At 63.5% G+C, this 16,618-nt stretch overlaps 1 protein-coding gene across 1 annotated transcript; it reads left to right on the top strand.

Annotated features, from left to right (window-relative positions):
• Nucleotides 1-6,526: 6,526 nt before the first annotated feature.
• MEX3D (mex-3 RNA binding family member D) lies at nt 6,527-16,098 on the top strand. Its single transcript, XM_053220314.1, has 3 exons — nt 6,527-6,661; nt 6,990-7,800; nt 13,933-16,098. The coding sequence occupies exons 1-3, from the start codon at nt 6,527-6,529 to the stop codon at nt 15,294-15,296; spliced, it is 2,310 nt and encodes a 769-aa protein (XP_053076289.1). The 3' UTR covers nt 15,297-16,098.
• Nucleotides 16,099-16,618: the final 520 nt, after the last annotated feature.

Below are 16,618 nucleotides of genomic sequence, written 5' to 3' on the forward strand. Positions count from 1 at the left end.
CACCGCAGAGCCCAACGTGGGGATCAATCTCACGAACCACGAGATCATGACCTGAGCTGAAACCAAGAATCGGCCACTTAACTGACTGAGCCCCCCAGGCGCCCCTGAAGTGCCTGACTCTTGATCTCAGCTCAGGTCCTGATTTCAGGGTCGTGAGTCTGAGCCCCGCCTTGGGCATGAAGCCTACTTAAAAAAAAAAAAAAAAAGTCTAGAACAGGGGCTCTTTGCTTTTGCTAGGGGGCTGCCCAGTCCCCCATCCCTAGTAAGACTGGGCAAGTCTTGGTCGAGACTCAAGGCACTCAAGAAATGGAAATAACCCAAGGGTCTATCAACAAATAAATGGATGCAGAAAATACGTCCACGCACGCACACGTCCCTCGGCCGCAAGCTGCCCAGGCCGGCTGCCCCGCGGACGACCCTGAACACGACGCTCAGGGAGGGAACCAGCCACAAGAGGCCACCATGGGGTGTTTTGTTTTTTGTTTTTTTTTTCCCAAACGTGATGTTAATTTTGCATCAACTTGCCGAGGCCAAGGGATGCCCAGGTAGCTGGGACACATTAGTTCTGGGTGCGTCCACGCACGTGTCTGGAAGGGATGAGAATTTGATCCGGCAGGCAGCGTGGAGGGATCTCGCTCATCAACGTGGGCATCGCTCAGTCCACCAGGGGCCCAAATGGAACAAAACGGTGTCGCCTTCTCCTCCTGAGCTGAGACGGCCGTCTTGCGCAGCGCACGCAAGGCAAGGCCCCCAGACTCCGGCTGGGTCACGACCCTCCCAGGGCTCCCGCTTGTGGACGGCGGGCCGTGGGCCTCTTGGCCTCCATAACCACGTGAGCCAGTCCCCTTGTGTCCCCTTAGAGATCTCTCCGTGGGCCCCGCTGCTTCCGTTTGCCCGGAGAGCCCTTAACACGGCCAGAGCGGGACTCGCTTAAGTGAAAGGTCAGGAGAGGGCAATCCGTAGAGACAGAAAGTGGATTCATGGGTGCCAGGGGCTTGGGGGTTCGGGGGCTGGGGGTGCTGCTAGTGGGGACAGGGTGTCTTGTTTGGGTAATGATAGTGTTCTGAAGTTGACAGCGGTGATGACTGCACAAGTCCTTGATTTTCCTAAAAGCCACTGAACTGTCTACTTTAAAAGGGCAAACTTCGGGGCGCCCGGGTGGCTCAGTCAGTTGAACGTCCGACTTCGGCTCAGGTCATGGTCTGGAGGTTTGCGGGGTCGAGCCCCACATCAGGCTCTGTGCTGACAGCCCGGAGCCTGGAACCTCCTGTGGATTCCGTGTCCCCCTCTCTCTCTCCTGCTCGCAGCCTATTTCTCTCTCTCTCAAAAATAAATAAATAAATAAATAAATAAATAAATAAATAAATAAATATTTAAAAAATATGTTTTAATAAATAGAAGGACAAACTTGGATGCACACGAATTATCTCAGTTTTAACAATAAAAAGATTTCAGGGTCTCAGGAACCTGAAGTGTGTGCAGAGCGACGAGATCCCAGCCAGTTTGCAGGGAGACCGCGGGCACCTACACGGCCATCGGGGAGGGGAGAGTGGGAGGCCTGCAGGGGACACAAAGCTGCTGGGCCGGGAATCTTGAAAAACAAACAAAAAAGACAAAAATGAACTTCGGCTGAGGGCAAGAAACTTGCTACAGGAGACGGCACAAAGCAAGCCCGTTATTGACGTGACGCTGCAGAAGAGACTGGTCCACGGGGGCTGGACGGCAGTGGGGCGGGAGGGGACTCTCTGGGCTGCAGGTCTGGGCAGGCGGAGTTCATCAACCTGGCGGTAAAAACGGGTGTGTTTTCTGAAACGAATATAACGCTGTATGTTAACTGCCTGGAACGAAAACAAAAACTTAAAAGAAAAAAAAAAGCGTGTTTCGTGGCACATAAGTTCCGTCTCAGACAACAACACTCGATCCACAAACGTTATCCTGCGTCCCAAATCGCCGGCCGTGAGCACACGTTATCGCGATAAGGGAGAAGGCCGAAAATACAAACTCCAGGGAAGGCCACTTTTGTGGTTTTATATTCTTTGGCAATGTTCTCTTTTTTCCTTGACCGTTTCTTCTTTCAAAGTGTGCCCACGGAGGAGGGCAGCCCTGGAAGGGGAGCACAGCGGGAGGAGCACACACCCGGGCTCCCCCCGCCAAGCCACTCAAGCCCGGTGAAGGGTCCCGGGAGCCGGTGTAATAGGGTCTCTGTCACAGCATTTCCCAAGCGCATTTTAAGAACTGTTTAAAAAAAAAAAAAAAAAAAAAAAAAAGCGTATAGTTAAAAATGCAGAGGTCAATGTCACTAAAATCCTCATGATGGAAAGTAGCCATGCTCGGCCCCGTGCTCCCCAGAGGAGAACCTTTTCTGGAGCATTTTCCTCCATGCTGCATTTTATCCTTCTCGGTCCCCCAAACTCCCACCCCCGTCTCAGCCCCGTCCCCATCAGCAGTCACCCCCCAGTCCCCGGCCCTCACGAGCCCCCCTCCTGTCCGTGGATGAGCCTATTCTGAACGTTTCACACACGTGGACTCACACCCCGCGTGGCCTCTCGTGTCTGGTTCCCTCCCTGAGTGTTGTGTGTTCGGGGTCCGTCCGGGGCACAGCGGGTGTGGGCCCCAACCCACCGTGGGGGATTTGGATGCTGTTTTCATTTCCAGACCTCTCCAAAGGAATCTCTCAAAGGACAGTTTCTTTTTTCTTTTTAATTTTTTTTAATGTTTATTTATTTTTGAGAGAGAGAGAGAGAGAGAGAGAGACAGAGCGTGAATGGGGAAGGGACAGAGAGAGAGGGAGACACAGAATCGGAAGCAGGCTCCAGGCTCCGAGCTGTCGGCACGGAGTCTGATGCGGGGCTCGAACTCACGAACTGAGAGGTCATAACCTGAGCCCAAGTCGGATGCTTAACCGACTGAGCCACCCAGGCACCCCTCAAAGGATAGTTTCTAAACTTAAAAATAGGGGCTTAGTTGGTTAAGTATCCAACTCTTGGTTTCGGCTCAGGTCATGATCTCACAGTTGGTGAGTTCGAGCCCCGCCTGGGGCTCTGTGCTGACAGTGTAGAACCTGCTTGGGATTCCCTCTCTCTCTCTCTCTCTGCCTCTCCTCTGCTCATGCTCTCTTTCTCTCTCAAAGTAAATAAACTTAAAAAAAAGTAAACTTAAAAATATATATATATATATACATATATATATATATTTGGGGGGGCACCTGGGTGACTCAGTCGGTAAACGGACTTCAGCTTGGGTCATGGTCTCATGGTTTGTGTGTTCAAGCCCCGCATCAGGCTCTGTGCTGACAGCACAGAGCCTGTTTGGGATTGGCTGTCTCCCTCTCTCTCTGCCCCTCCCTGCGCCTCCCACCCCCGCTCTCTCTAAATAAATAAATAAATAAATACACTTAAAAAAAAATTTTTTTTTTTATTATGGAAAGCTTTGAAATAGACAAATGAAACCCACGTGCCGGCACCAGCCTCAGGAAGGATGCTCGGGGCCCCTGCCGCCCCCCCAGAACCTCCCCCTCCGCTCCCACATTGTTCCATTCCAACACCCCACTGGAGGCACTTCAGCTCAGCTCGGCACAGAGTCCAGGGAATTCTGCAATGACCCTCACGAGCCCACCGCCTACAGCGACCACACATGGGTCGGCACGGAAGGGTGAGCACTTCTCACGCGGGGTGACCGTGCACCCAGGGGACCTGTCTGCAGACATTCTCGGTCGTCCTGCCTGGGGGGGTTCTGTGGGGTGCACTGTGTGCCCCCAAAGAATTCGTCCATGCTCCGATCCCTGAACCTGTGAACGGGACCCTACTTGGAAGTAGATGTAATGAATTAAGATGCGGTCACACTGGAGTGGGTGGCCCCGAATCCCATGGCCGCCGACTGTCCTCGTGAGAGACGTGGACACAGAGGCACAAAGAGAAGCCACGTGACTACGGAGGCCGACTGCGGTGAGGCGGCCACGGCCACGGCACGCTGAGGCCTGCCAGCCACAGTCCCGCCATACCTTGACCTGGGATTCCTAGGCCCCGGGACTTGGAGAGAATAAACTGGTGTTTGAAGCCACGTAGTTTGTGGTAATTTGCTAAGTGAGACCAAAGGAAACTAACCGGGGGGGGGGGGGGGTGGTGGCTCCTGGAATCAAGTAGCAGAGGCCAGGGCCGCGGCTGGACATACCACAGTGCCCGGAACAGCACCCCCCAGAGAAGGACCCGCCCTGGACGTCAGCAGCACAGGGCAGAAAGCCTGTCCCAGGGTTTACCAGCAACCTTTCACCCATGGCACCATCCACGTCTGCCCCTCCCTCCCTCTGTCCCATTCCTGCTGTGTCTCAAGCCACACTGCGGACACCACCTTCTGCCTCCCAGATGCTGCAGCGTGCACGCTGCCCAGAGGTCAGTGGCTTCCAGTTCTAGAAGGACTTCTAAAGTGCATCACCACAGGGCCGTGGCTGAGCATCCATGCCAACATCAGACAGGGCAGCGTTGACGCGTCCTGATGGTATGCTGATTCAAAGACTCTAGAGTCCCCGCTCCCTCGGTTCTTCTGACTCCGAATCCGTTTGCCGGAAGGTCCTCCTTTTCAAATTGGCAGCTGTCTTTGCTCCCAATGGCCGCCTCCCCGCAGCCCAGTGGCTCGGTGATCCCCCAGTCCCACTTCCCGGAGTGCCTCTGTGGCTTTCTCTCCTGCTCGCTTCCCTTCCCGTGGTAGCGCCTGTGACTTAACTTCCTCCCTCGTTCTGCTGGAGTGCATCTTGCTAAGCTGATCTGTGCGGACTCGGCTGGCATGAAACCTCTCGATTCTTCCTCCCAAACCTTCGGGTTTGCCACCATTTCCCCAGGAACCTAGGCCTTCTTTTTCTGGGTTATTTATAATATGGCCTGGAAGCATTTAGGAGTCCCAGGACCCTTGACAAGTCTTCCGAGGACAAGCTGCGGGGTCCCAGCTATCCAGAGACTCTGGCCCCACAGTCCCCTTCCATTATTTCTTGGACAGCTCCCTCCACTTTCCCTCTGCTCTCTCTGGAATCCCTGGCTTATTCCTGTTCTCCCCCTCCGCTCCAGTTCCCAATTCTTTTTGCCTGACTTTCTAGATTTCTCCAACTTGAGTCTTCCAACTAACTTCCTGCTGAAGTTTTAATGCCAGCTACTGTGCTAACTCCCAAGCCCTCTCTTGTTCTCTGTCCTCGTCACCTTCCCGTTGGCTGGATGCCTGCCTCTGTGAGCAGAGCCTGCACACGCCCCCTACCCCCAGGTACACTGGTGTCTCCGGGTGGCAGCCAGGAGCTGGGGGCGGCTTCCCCCAGGCCACTCTGTAGCTGTTTCTCCCCCATCATTAGATGCTACCTCCCGTCCCAAGTCCCCCAGAGGGAAGGACAGGACATGTGAATGGGGCCTAGGAGCAGACACTGGAAAGCAGAGAGTCAGGGAAGAGACGGCCATCTTGGGCACACAAGTGCCTAGCCCAGGACGTGAGCCACCCTGCACCCAGCTTGTCTGAAGCCCTCTCTGCGGGGACTGATGGGGCCAGGAGGTGCGTTAAGGAACGTGTGTGTTGGTGCATAAGCTCCAGAAGTGCGCCCCGGAGCAGGCCACGCCGTGGCCTGTTCTCCACCTGTCGCTACCAAATGAGTCTCCTTTCGCCCACTGTTATTGTCCCTGCCCCCAGCTGAAACATGTCTGACTTCTCCCCACCCCTCCAGCAGGCCAAAAGGACAGGCCACCTCCTTCCACCCTGGCTGGGGCCCCAGGAAGGGGGATCAGCAAGTGCCAAGGCCTGGCCCCGAGAAAAGGCATTGATGATCAGTGCTGGCGATGGAGGGGTAAGGGGACCTGAGGCTGGCCCAGTGGGCCAGCACACGTCATGTGGGTGGGTGGCTATAGCCAGTGGACTCTTTTGTGGGAGTGATGGGGACAAGGCCTGTGGCTGGGAGACCAGGAGGGTGAGCGGGAGCGCCAATCTGCCCATCTGCAGGTCCCTCCAGGCCCCCCCACCCCCCCACTGCCAGGGGGACTTGGTCCCATGGGGAGGGCACTGGACATAAGTTGTCACAAGTGATTAAACACTCTTGAGTGTTCAAGTGCACAAAAGAGAAGTCTGGGACCCTGAGAGAGACACTTAGGCTGGATGTGAACCTGGGGGTCAGGAAAAAAGACGTTTTAGGGTGGGGAAGGTTCCAGGCGTGGGCACCCAGGCAGCAGTGTCAGGGGCGCCTGTCAGGGAAGTCTGAGGTGTGGGGAGAATTGACAGGGGGTGGAGGAGGCTGTGGCTCACGCCCTGCATGGGGTAGGGTGGGGGGTACCCCGGTCAGGGGGCAGAGCCGGGGGCAGGCAAAAGGGGCCAGCCTATCCCTCTCCCACCTCGGGAACCTGTGTCCTCCGCCAGAGGAGGTTCCACAGCCAGGCAGGAGTCCGGGCCGGGTCCGCTCGGAGGCTGCCTCCAGCTCATTTAGCGTGAGAAACCGCACGGGGAGACGCCGGAGGGCTCCTTCCCGCACCCGAGGGGCCGCTGCAGGAAGGGCCGCGGGCGCACGATGACTTTGGGGGTGGGCGCACCGGGCTGCTCTCGGGAGCCCGCGGGCCAGGGCGCCCCCAGTCGGGAAACACCACCACCCACGTGGCGGAGGCGCGGGCTCTGGCAGCACCCCCCCGCCGGGGCACCCCCCGAGGTCAGGAGGGGAATTGGGGGAGGGGCTGGCGCGTGCGCGGGGAGGGGGGCAGCGGGCGCGTGCGAGGCCTGGGCAGCGAGAGGAGCCGCGCGCGCAGGGAGCCGCGGCCCGCGGGCACCTACCTGCGCCCGCGCCCGCGCCCGCCACGTGACCGCGCCCCGCCCCGCGCGCGCGTGCGCCTTGCCGGCGCCCCATTGTTGGCCGCGCGCGCGTCACGGGGCGGGGCGGCGGCGGCCGGAGGAGGGCGGCGGGCGGGCGGGAGGGAAGCAGCGTCCGCGCCGCCGCCGCCGCCGCCGCCGCCGCCCGCGCCGCCGCCGCCGCCGCCGAGCCCCCGCCGCCGAGCAGCAAGCAGAGTCGCGCCGCCCCGCCGCCCGCGGCCCGAGCAGCCCCGCGCCGCCGCCCCGCCCGCCGCGCCCGCCCCGCCGCTGGATGCCGGGGGCCGGCGGCCCAGCTCTCAGAGGCGGAGCGCGGCGGCGGCGCGGGCGGCGGCGGCGGCGGCGCGGGCGGCTGGCGGCCGAGAGGCAGGGGCGCGGGCCCGAGCGCTAGCGCCGCCATGCCCGGCTCCACCGGCCAGCCCGACGGCGGCGGCGGCGACCCCAGCCCGCGCCCGCCCCCCCCGCCCCCGCCCCCGCCGCCCCCGCCGCCGCCGCCCCTGCCCGAGGGCGCCGAGGAGGCCGCGCCCGACGACGCGGCCGCTGCCGCCGCCGCCGCCGCCGCGCTGCGCCTGGCGCTGGACCAGCTCTCGGGGCTGGGGCTGGGGGGCGCGGGCGGCCCGGACGACGAGGGGGCGGCCGCGGGCGGCGGGGACGGCGGGGCGGCGGCGGCGGGCGGCGCGGACGGCGGGGCGGCGGCCGAGCCCGCGCCCCCCGACGGGCCCGAGGCGGGCGCACCCGCGGTGGCCGAGGCGGTGGCGCCGGGCTCGCTGCCGCTGCTGGAGCCCGACGTGAGCCCGCCGCCGCCCCGGCCGTCGCCGCCCGACGTGTTCGCTGGCTTCGCGCCGCACCCCGCGGCCCTCGGCCCCTCGACGTTGCTGGCCGAGCAGATGAACGTGATCGGCAGCCGCAAGAAGAGCGTGAACATGACCGAGTGCGTGCCCGTGCCCAGTTCCGAGCACGTCGCCGAGATCGTGGGTCGCCAGGGTGAGTGGCCGCCGTCTGGGGCGCCGCGCCCAGCTTCCCGGGGTCCCCGCGCCGCTCGCCCTGGGGAGGGGGCCGCCCCAGCCCTGCCCTGCCCTGCCCTGCCCGCGGCCGGACGCCAGACCCTGGCCACGCCCCGCGTGTGGGCTCCGGGCCTCAGGGGCCGCCTGTGCGCCTTTGTCCTGCCGTGGGCCGCGCGAGAAAGTTGGGCGCAGCCCGCGCTCCTCCTCTCTGCGCTCCGGCCGCCGCTGCCTTTGTCTGGACGCCCCCAGCCGGGTCAAGGTCCTCCGTGCAGCACCTCTGCCCAGGTGCCGGGTCGCCAGCGGTGGCATCCGAGGACCAGGAGGCTGGGCTGGGCGGTGGGCGCTCCACACCCAAAGCAGGCATGGGGCGGGGCTCGCTGGGGCTTGGGGGGGGCTTGGGGGCGGGGCGGGGGGGGGGCTCAGGCAGGGTCGAGACAGAAGTTGGGCGTACAAAGAGGGTATACATCTCCACTTGCCAGCCTGGGGGCCCTGCTGGGGGTGTGGGGCCGGAGGACAGGATGAGGATCCCCACCCCACTGTCAGCCCCAAGTCGGGGATTTGGGGACATGCTTAAGGACCAGCTGTAAAAGCTCTCCTGGGGTCCAGCCTCGTAGCCCTCCCCTGGCAGGCCGTGGCAGCAGACCCCGGGGTGTGGGGGTCCTGGTAACAGCATTGTCAGAGAGTCCCTGTGGCCGCCCCATTGTTCTCTTTGTTAGAGAGCCAGTCTGAGATTTGCAGGGTGACATCAGGCCGGCGGCTGCTCATTGGCCCTGGAGCTGCGGGCGGGCGGGAGGATGGTAGGCAGTGCTCCTCCGGACACACGCCCACCCACCCTTTCAGCCGGCAGCCCCCAGCCCCAGCTCTCTCCTGCCTGCACCTCTCTGTGCCCCGCTCCCGGCTTGGAGGCCAGGTTCTAGAACGTGGGGTGGGGTCTGGGCGGGGTTTGAGATGGTGCTGCAGGACAGGCTGGCCTTGGAGCGCCGACTCAGTAACAGGAGCCGGGGGGGGGGGGGGGGGGGGGGGGGGGGCTTGAATCTCATGGTGACTTGTCACCTTGCCACCAGGGGCAGAGGGACCACAGGGGCGCCCCCGACACGCTGCCCTCAGGGAGTTCCTGGTGGGAGGGGTGGTTTGCCCAGTTAGTCCTCCTGCTTTGCGTGCAGATGTCGTGCCTGGGTGAGGGCCCAGGAGTTGGGGGTAGGGGAGGGGACAGGCGGGTCTCGGAGCCAGCACAGCAGGACTCCAGCCTGACGCTTCCCGCCGCCACCCTGTTGCAGTCCCTTCCTGGCCCCGGTCCCCCACACCTGTCCTGGGAGGTATAACCAGCTTTGCCCGGGGCTGGGGGCTGGGGGCTGGGGGGTGGGGCAGGCGTGGAAACCCAGCCCCGGGGGCTGTTGTCCAAAATCACTAGGCTGATCTGCTGGCTGGTTGGGGGGACACGGCCCCAGAGCACGAGGGCATGGTCCCCGTGAACGCGCGTGTCCTGGCACCCAGGGGGGTCCTTTTGGACAGGCCGAGCCCACACCAGTGTTCTTGGGAGTCAAGCAGAGAGCGCCCCGACCTATGCCTGTGGTTGTAGGGGACCAAGCTGCCGCCCGAACTCCTGGGTGGTGTTTTGGCACCCGTTTATTGGGTGTCCGTTTGGGGTCTTGCTGGTGGCAGACAGGAAGGCAGGCTGTCGGGGTGCAGACTGGGCCGGCCCCGTGACCCAAGGCGGGTGGGATCTTTTCTCTGGGGTCGGGGGACAGCACCTCTCTCGGGGGATTGGTGAGGGTCCCCAAGCTAGAGAGCGCTTTTGGTGCTTAAGTTTATGTGTTTATCTTGAAAGAGGGAGAGAGAAAGAGCGCGCGCGGGCCAACCTGAGCAGGGGAGGGGTCGAGAGGGAGAGAGAACCCCAAGCAGGCTCTGCCCTGTCAGCACAGAGCTCCATGCCGGCCTCACACTCACGAGCCGTGAGATCGTAACCCGAGCGGAAGTCAAGAGTCGGACGCTAAACCGCTAAACCGACAGAGCCAGCCTAGCGCCCCTCAAGCAGGACGGCTGTAAGCGTAGCCCCAGGCTGGCGTGTGGTACGTCCCGTAAGTGGGACGCGGGGTATCCGGTGGGGAAGCGTGACCTCGGGACTGGCTGGCACCCTGAGTCTCTCAGCCCTAGGACCAGTTGTGGCTGCCGTCTTCTCCGGCCCAGCTGCCAAGCACAGCCTGGAAGACTGTGCCCCAGTCCTGCCTGCCCCCCTCCGCTCCCCCATCTGCCCCCCACCTTGTGGGTTCCCAGACACGAAGCCTGCCCCTTCCTACTGTTCAGGCTCTCCCCAGTGCAGGCCCTGAACTCCTCAAGACCCGGGCCCAGGACCACTCCATCCCCTAGTGGCCAGGCCAGCATCGCACAGACCTGGGGTCGACCCTTCCCCTGGCCCTCACCTGAGCTGTCTTTTCAATCTTAGAGTGGGTTCCCGCACCCTCCGGGGACAGGGTAAGCGACCACAGACGCCGAGAGTTCGCTCTCCTCCCTCCGGTTGCAGCGCCTACAAGGTGCCTGCCTGGGGGCCTCAGCCTGCCCCGCCCCGCTGAGCCTCAAGAGATCCCCCAGAGAAGGTTCCCCGTAGCTGCGGGTCACGGGGGGCAGAGACACGGGCCAAGGCCGGGTCGGCAGGGCTGGGATTTGGACCTTAGTCCCTTGGGCTCGGTCTGCGCCGCAGGGAACAGAGGTGGGGCCCAGGAGAGGACTTTACCTCCCACGGCTCCAGGGTTGGGGGGACACGACCCCATTTTACAGGCAGGAAAAGCGAGACTCCACAAAGAGTCAGGGTGGTCTCCCTCCAGCCTGTCAGCAAAGGTCACCTGGGAGGCTGGTGCCCACTTGCCCCAGGTGTGACCTTGGGCCCCGTCCTCAGAGCCTCCGGCTAGCTTGCACCCTTGCTGGGCGTGTCCCTGTGGGGCTGGGCTGGGCTGGGTCAAAGTCGTGGGCAGCTGCCTGGAGGTTTGGGTCAGGAAGGAGTGAATGATACCAGAGACGAGCTGGTGCTCAGCCACACCGGGTCCCTCTGTCTCTGCTGCCGTCAGGCTGGGGTCCGCGCTCTCGGGCTGACCTCTCTCAGTGGGGAGAAGCCTGCTTTGCCCACTGCTCCCCCGCGCCGACCCCCCCGGAGCCCGGCCCCAGCGCTGCGGGCCTCGGTGCTCTTACTGGCAGTTGGGGGCGCTGTGGGGCTGTGCTGGGGCCCAGGCCCCCCTGTTTCTGTGTGTCCGCTGTGGGGCACAGAAAGAAGGGGGTCCCCTGGCTCTGGGTTGGGGGTTCCTGGTGTTGGTGAGCGTAGACCTGGCCTGCCATGCCCAGGTCGCCCGCACCGGCCAGCTCCCCCCGCCCACCAAACAGACCGCCCCACGGTGACGCGGCCTCCCCCCACAGGACTGCAGCCCATTTGGGCCCTGCCTTGGGGACAGCACTGCACTGGTCATTGTGAGGATGTGTCCCAGCGCTGTCCTGCTTCCGAACTCTGCCCCCATGGTTCCCTCTGCCAGGCACCCTGGGAGTCCTCCCCTGGTTTGGGTCCTCCTTGCAGGGGCCAGCCTGTCTGTGGTCTCTGTGCGGGGTCCCTGGGGCAGCACACGGGTGGCCAGGACCCCAGAATGAGGTCACATGAGGGTTGGGACCTGGCTCCGCACGGGGACCCTCGGCAACCCCATACGAGGGCGGGGGCCCAACTGCAGCGAGGTGGGAGGTGCTGGGGCGGGGCAGAGACAGCCTCAGGGCGGTCACCCCCTTTCCCCGGGCGCACCTGCCCGAGGTGGCTTCCTGGTGGCAGGGCCCGGGAATCTGCATTTCAGCCCGGGACCAGCCATAAGTGGTGTCCCCCAGGGTTCCCCCCAAGCGGGAGGCTTGGTCCCTGCCATCACCCACTCTGGCTTCACTGGCTTGTACCCACCAGGGCGGGAAGGTGGCTGGTTCACGCTCGGGGCCTCGGTTTCCCAGACCTGGCGGCCCCACCGCCCCCTCAAACTCTGTCATTTCTTGGGGTCTTGGCAAGGGTGGGGCTTGGCTCAAATGGTGTCACCGTGGAAATGCGTCTCCTCTTGGCCGCTGGAGGCTCCGTCCAGGGCCACCTTTTGGGGGGGGGCAGGATGGGTGCCAGTTCTGTGTGAGGGGAACCAGGCTGCCCCCCCACGCCGGTTTCCTCTCCCACCCTGGCTCCGGTGACCCCCCACCCCTTCTCCCGGCCTTGTTCCCTGTCCTCTGCATGGGCCTGCTGGCCGTGCACATGCAGGTGACGGCTGGGCACCTGCCTGGGGGCACCTGCCAGTCCGTGGCCCTTGTGGCCCCAGGCCCATGAGGCCGGGTCAGTTTGTGCCCTTCTCTTACCCGTGAGGAAACAGACACGGGACGGTCCTTTGAGCGGCCCCTGTGACCCCCGTGCGCTGATCCTCACAGGCCACCAGCAGGGGGAGCTCAGGAAGTAGGCTGAGAAGTGTGTGCTGGGACCCTGGTGCGATCAGTATGGGCTTCCTGGAGGAAGGGGCGCTGGGCGGTGACTGGATGCAGAGAAGGGGGTGCAGGCAGGCGGCACTGAGGACACTGGTAAGGAGGGTAAAGGCCGTGTGGGGGCAGGGAAGCCAGGGCGGGCGGAGCCCCCGGAGAGGGTCCGGACTGACACGTGTGGTTTGGAAGCTTACCCACCAGCCGCCACGTGGGGAGGGGACCATCTGGACAGAAGTGGAGACGGGTCTGGGTCAGGGTGGGTTTTGGGGGGATGCCAGTGAGGCGGTGAGCCACTGAGGGAGGACACGGGGGTGGGGGCTCGGGACCCAGGGGATGGGCCACGCCCCAACTTCCACCCTCCCCTGGAGGTTTCTGACCCCATTCACTTGGCTGTGCTTTTGCTCAAAGCTCTGGACGGGCCTGCTGTCCTTGGGCTCAGGGTGGGGCTGCCCCTGGGACAACCCTGCCACCTCCCAGGGTTCCCTCGCGCCGAGCAGTCCCCCCTGTCTGGTGCATCTTGGATTCCTTCCAGGGCAGGTGCTCTGGTCCCCCAGCTTTGTAAGCTTCTACCTGAGAAGTCGGCAACAGTGTTATCCTCACCGGGGCGCCCTCTGTATTGAAACAGTATCCCCGTGTCCCTCTTGCCGCCCAGAGCCGGTGGGGGGGGGGGGTCACCCAGACTCAGGATGTCTCAGAAGGCCCCCCCAGAGAGGAGGTGGGGGTGTCAGACGCCTGGACAGGCACCCCGTCACAGCCCGGGGCCTCCCAGCCCACGCTGCACGCCGATACTCCGGTGCCCCCCACAGTGTCAGGCCCCCCGCCCGGCCTGCGACAGCGCAGTGCTGTGTCGGTGAGCATCATCCCCTCAGAGGCTGGGACCACAGGACCTTTGGGTGGAGTGAGTGAGGGTGCAAGAGACTGAGTGAGACCTGGGCTCCCTGTGGGCTGGCGTGGGAGGGGTGGGGTCAGCTGGCCAGGAGAAAATCCCAGGTGTTGATGGGGACTCCGTGTCGGGGGTCTGCATTAGCGTCCTGGGACTGACAGAACAGACTGGGTGGCTTGAAACAATAGAAACGAATCCCCCCACGGAGCGCGGACGTACGAATGCAAGGTGTTGGCTGGGCCACGCTCCCTCCAGGAGGAGCAGGATCGTCCCCCGAACTTGCTCACCTAGCTTCTGGTGGTGGCCGCCGGTCCCCTGCGCCCGGGGCCTGTGGCTGCCTCGTCCCAATCGCTGTCTTTGTGTCCCTCTTATAAGGACACCTGTCACTGGGTTCAGGGCTAACCCCACTCCCGTGCGACCTCCTGTTAACTAATGACGCCTGCAAAGACCTTTCCAAATACAGTCCTGTTCACACGTACCGGGTAGACGTGAATTTCGGGGGGCACCATTCAACCCGCAGTGGGGTCCTCCTTGCCTTCTAGCCAAAGCCGCCACCACCTTCCAGCCTGGGACCAGAGGGGAAACCGAGATGCGTGTCTGAGGATAAAGGCCAGGGTGGAGAGGGCAGCGAGGTGGGGGGCTCCCAGCCCTCCCCCCACCCCCCACCGGGCCGGCCGGCCCCTGCAGCTGCTCCTCCAAGGGCTGCCCTGGGGAGGGGTCCCCATCCTCACTGTCTCTCCCCACCGCCACCCCCAGGGTGCAAGATCAAGGCTCTGCGGGCCAAGACAAACACCTACATCAAGACGCCGGTGCGCGGGGAGGAGCCCGTCTTCATCGTGACTGGCCGCAAGGAGGATGTGGAGATGGCCAAACGCGAGATCCTGTCGGCCGCCGAACACTTCTCGGTGATCCGCGCCACGCGCAGCAAGGCGGGCGGGCTGCCGGGCGCCGCGCAGGGCCCGCCGCACCTGCCGGGACAGACCACCATCCAGGTGCGCGTGCCCTACCGCGTGGTGGGGCTGGTGGTGGGGCCCAAGGGCGCCACCATCAAGCGCATCCAGCAGCGGACGCACACCTACATCGTGACGCCGGGGCGGGACAAGGAGCCCGTGTTCGCCGTGACGGGCATGCCCGAGAACGTGGACCGGGCGCGCGAGGAGATCGAGGCGCACATCACGCTGCGCACGGGCGCCTTCACGGACGCGGGCCCCGACAGCGACTTCCATGCCAACGGCACCGACGTGTGTCTGGACCTGCTCGGGACGGCCGCCGGCCTCTGGGCCAAGGCCCCCAACCCGGGGCGGCGGCCCCCGGCGCCCACGGCTGGTCTCCGCGGCGACGCGGCCCTGGGCGCGCCGGGGGGCCCCGAGGCCTTCTATGCCGGGGGCCGCGGGGGGGCGCCAGTGCCTGAGGCGGGCCCCGCCAGCCCCTACGGTGGCGCCGGCGGCGGAGGCGGCGGCTCGGGCAACGGGGGCTTCTCCTTCGGCGGCGACGGCCCGGGGGCCCCCTCGGGGCCGCCTGCCCCCGAGGACTGTGACTTCGGCTTCGACTTCCTGGCGCTGGACCTGACCGTGCCCGCCGCGGCCACCATCTGGGCCCCCTTCGAGCGGGCCGCGCCGCTGCCCAACTTCAGCGGCTGCTCGGCCGTCAACGGGGCCCCCGCGCCCCCCGCGCCGGGCGCCCGGCGCAGCAGCGGGACCGGCTCGCCGCGCCACTCGCCCACGCTGCCCGAGCCCGCGGCCCTGGGCCTGGAGCTCCCGCTGGCCCGCCGCGGCGGCGCCGCGGACCCGGTGGGCGCCCTGGCCTGGCGGCCGGCGCCGGGCTCGCTGCCGGCCTTCCCCGCCGCCACCTCGTTGCCCGGCGGCGCCGCCGCGGCCGCGGCGTGTCCCCCCCTGGACTCCAGCTCCTCCGAGGGCGGCCGCAAGCCCCCGGCCGCCCCCGCCCCGGCCCTGGCGCGCGAGTGCGTGGTGTGCGCCGAGGGCGAGGTGATGGCCGCGCTGGTGCCCTGCGGCCACAACCTCTTCTGCATGGACTGCGCCGTCCGCATCTGCGGCAAGAGCGAGCCCGAGTGCCCCGCCTGCCGCACGCCCGCCACCCAGGCCATTCATATCTTTTCCTAGCGGCCCGGGGCAGGGGTGGGGGGCGGCGGGCGCGGGGGCGGCGCGGCCAGCGATCGATCGCAGACGAGCTTTAACTCGGTCCCAGGCGTGGAGACGGCCGCCCGACGGCACCACAGTTCTTAACCAATAAACAGTATTGAGTCGACAAGTTGAAATAAACCAGAGAGAAAAGGTCTGCCTGCACTTTCTAAAGACTCCCCGGCCCCCAGGGTGATCTTTTTACGAAGATAAAAAATATATATACACACACACACACCCGATTTTTACAACTCCCGGTTGTCCTTTGGGACTTGGCGGATTTCAGACAGGACCTGCTGGCCTGGGAGGCGGCCTCGGCCTCCGCAGAGGCCCCTAGGAGGACAATGCGACGTTTTTACTCCCTGTGGGGGGCTCACCAGTTACCCTTTTGTACGTCAGCGGGGGGACAGGCTGGAAGGGTGGGGGGGGTGGGGAGGGTCCCAACCAGAAATTTCTAACTTTGTGTTTTTAATTATTAATACCCTTCTGCTGTGGTTTCTGTTGTCAGTTTTTAAATTTTTTTAAATTGTGTTTTTTTTAAAACTTTTACTTTTTACCTCTTGTGTATATGTAGGGAATTTATAGGGAAATATGTACTTTATGGAATAAATTTTAAGAACTAAAATATATTTTATTTTAAATAAAGTAACGGACCTTTCATCTTACACAGCTAAATTACTGATTATATATTTGCTGAGCTGACTTAAGGGTTCAGAAAATTGTATCAAGAGTTTTATTTTTTGACTTTAAAGCCTTCTTAATAAAGCCCTTTTGCTACCTGTGAGCCCTTGGAGTGGTGTGGGGCGGGTGGGCGTGGGAGGGAGGGTTGGGGGAGGGGGTGCTCAGATCCGGCCCCTTCACCCCCTAATCTTCCAGATAAAGGCATCTGGACTCAGGATACCCCATGTCCAAGCCATGCTCTTCCAGAAGCCGGGCCCCGTGTCTGCTTCCAGACGGGAGCATTGGGTCTGCGGAGAAGGTGGTCCAGCCAGGTCCCCCTTTCCTGAGGTTCAGGGCCCCCACGTTCCAGGGGACAGCTGACCATGGGACCAGCTTTGGCTGCTGTGGAGGGAGGGGTGCCAGGCTCTGGGGGGAGTGTGGGGGGGGTGTCTCCCAGCCCATTTTGCAGGAGAGACAGGTTGGGAGCCCCACTCGCAGCATGGGTTCTAACACCTCCCAGCCCCAAAGGATGTCTGAGTTGTAGCCGCACATGCCATCCCTCACCCTCTAGGTCTAGTGGGGAGCAAGGGGGCCACTAGATGACTGACTTTGGCCCGGAGTCGGGACTGTGGGACCATGGGTTG

The sequence above is a fragment of the Acinonyx jubatus genome, chromosome A2, assembly GCF_027475565.1.
Source record: "Acinonyx jubatus isolate Ajub_Pintada_27869175 chromosome A2, VMU_Ajub_asm_v1.0, whole genome shotgun sequence".
Lineage (NCBI taxonomy): Eukaryota > Metazoa > Chordata > Mammalia > Carnivora > Felidae > Acinonyx > Acinonyx jubatus.

What these genes read in the sequence shown, in the direction of transcription:
- MEX3D (XM_053220314.1), top strand. Translation starts at nt 6,527, where the DNA reads ATGACTTTGGGGGTGGGCGCACCGGGCTGCTCTCGGGAGCCCGCGGGC. An exon ending in CCGCCGGGGCACCCCCCGAG is followed by an intron (nt 6,662 to 6,989) that starts GTCAGGAGGGGA and finishes GCCGCCGCCGAG; the next exon opens with CCCCCGCCGCCGAGCAGCAA. An exon ending in CGAGATCGTGGGTCGCCAGG is followed by an intron (nt 7,801 to 13,932) that starts GTGAGTGGCCGC and finishes CGCCACCCCCAG; the next exon opens with GGTGCAAGATCAAGGCTCTG.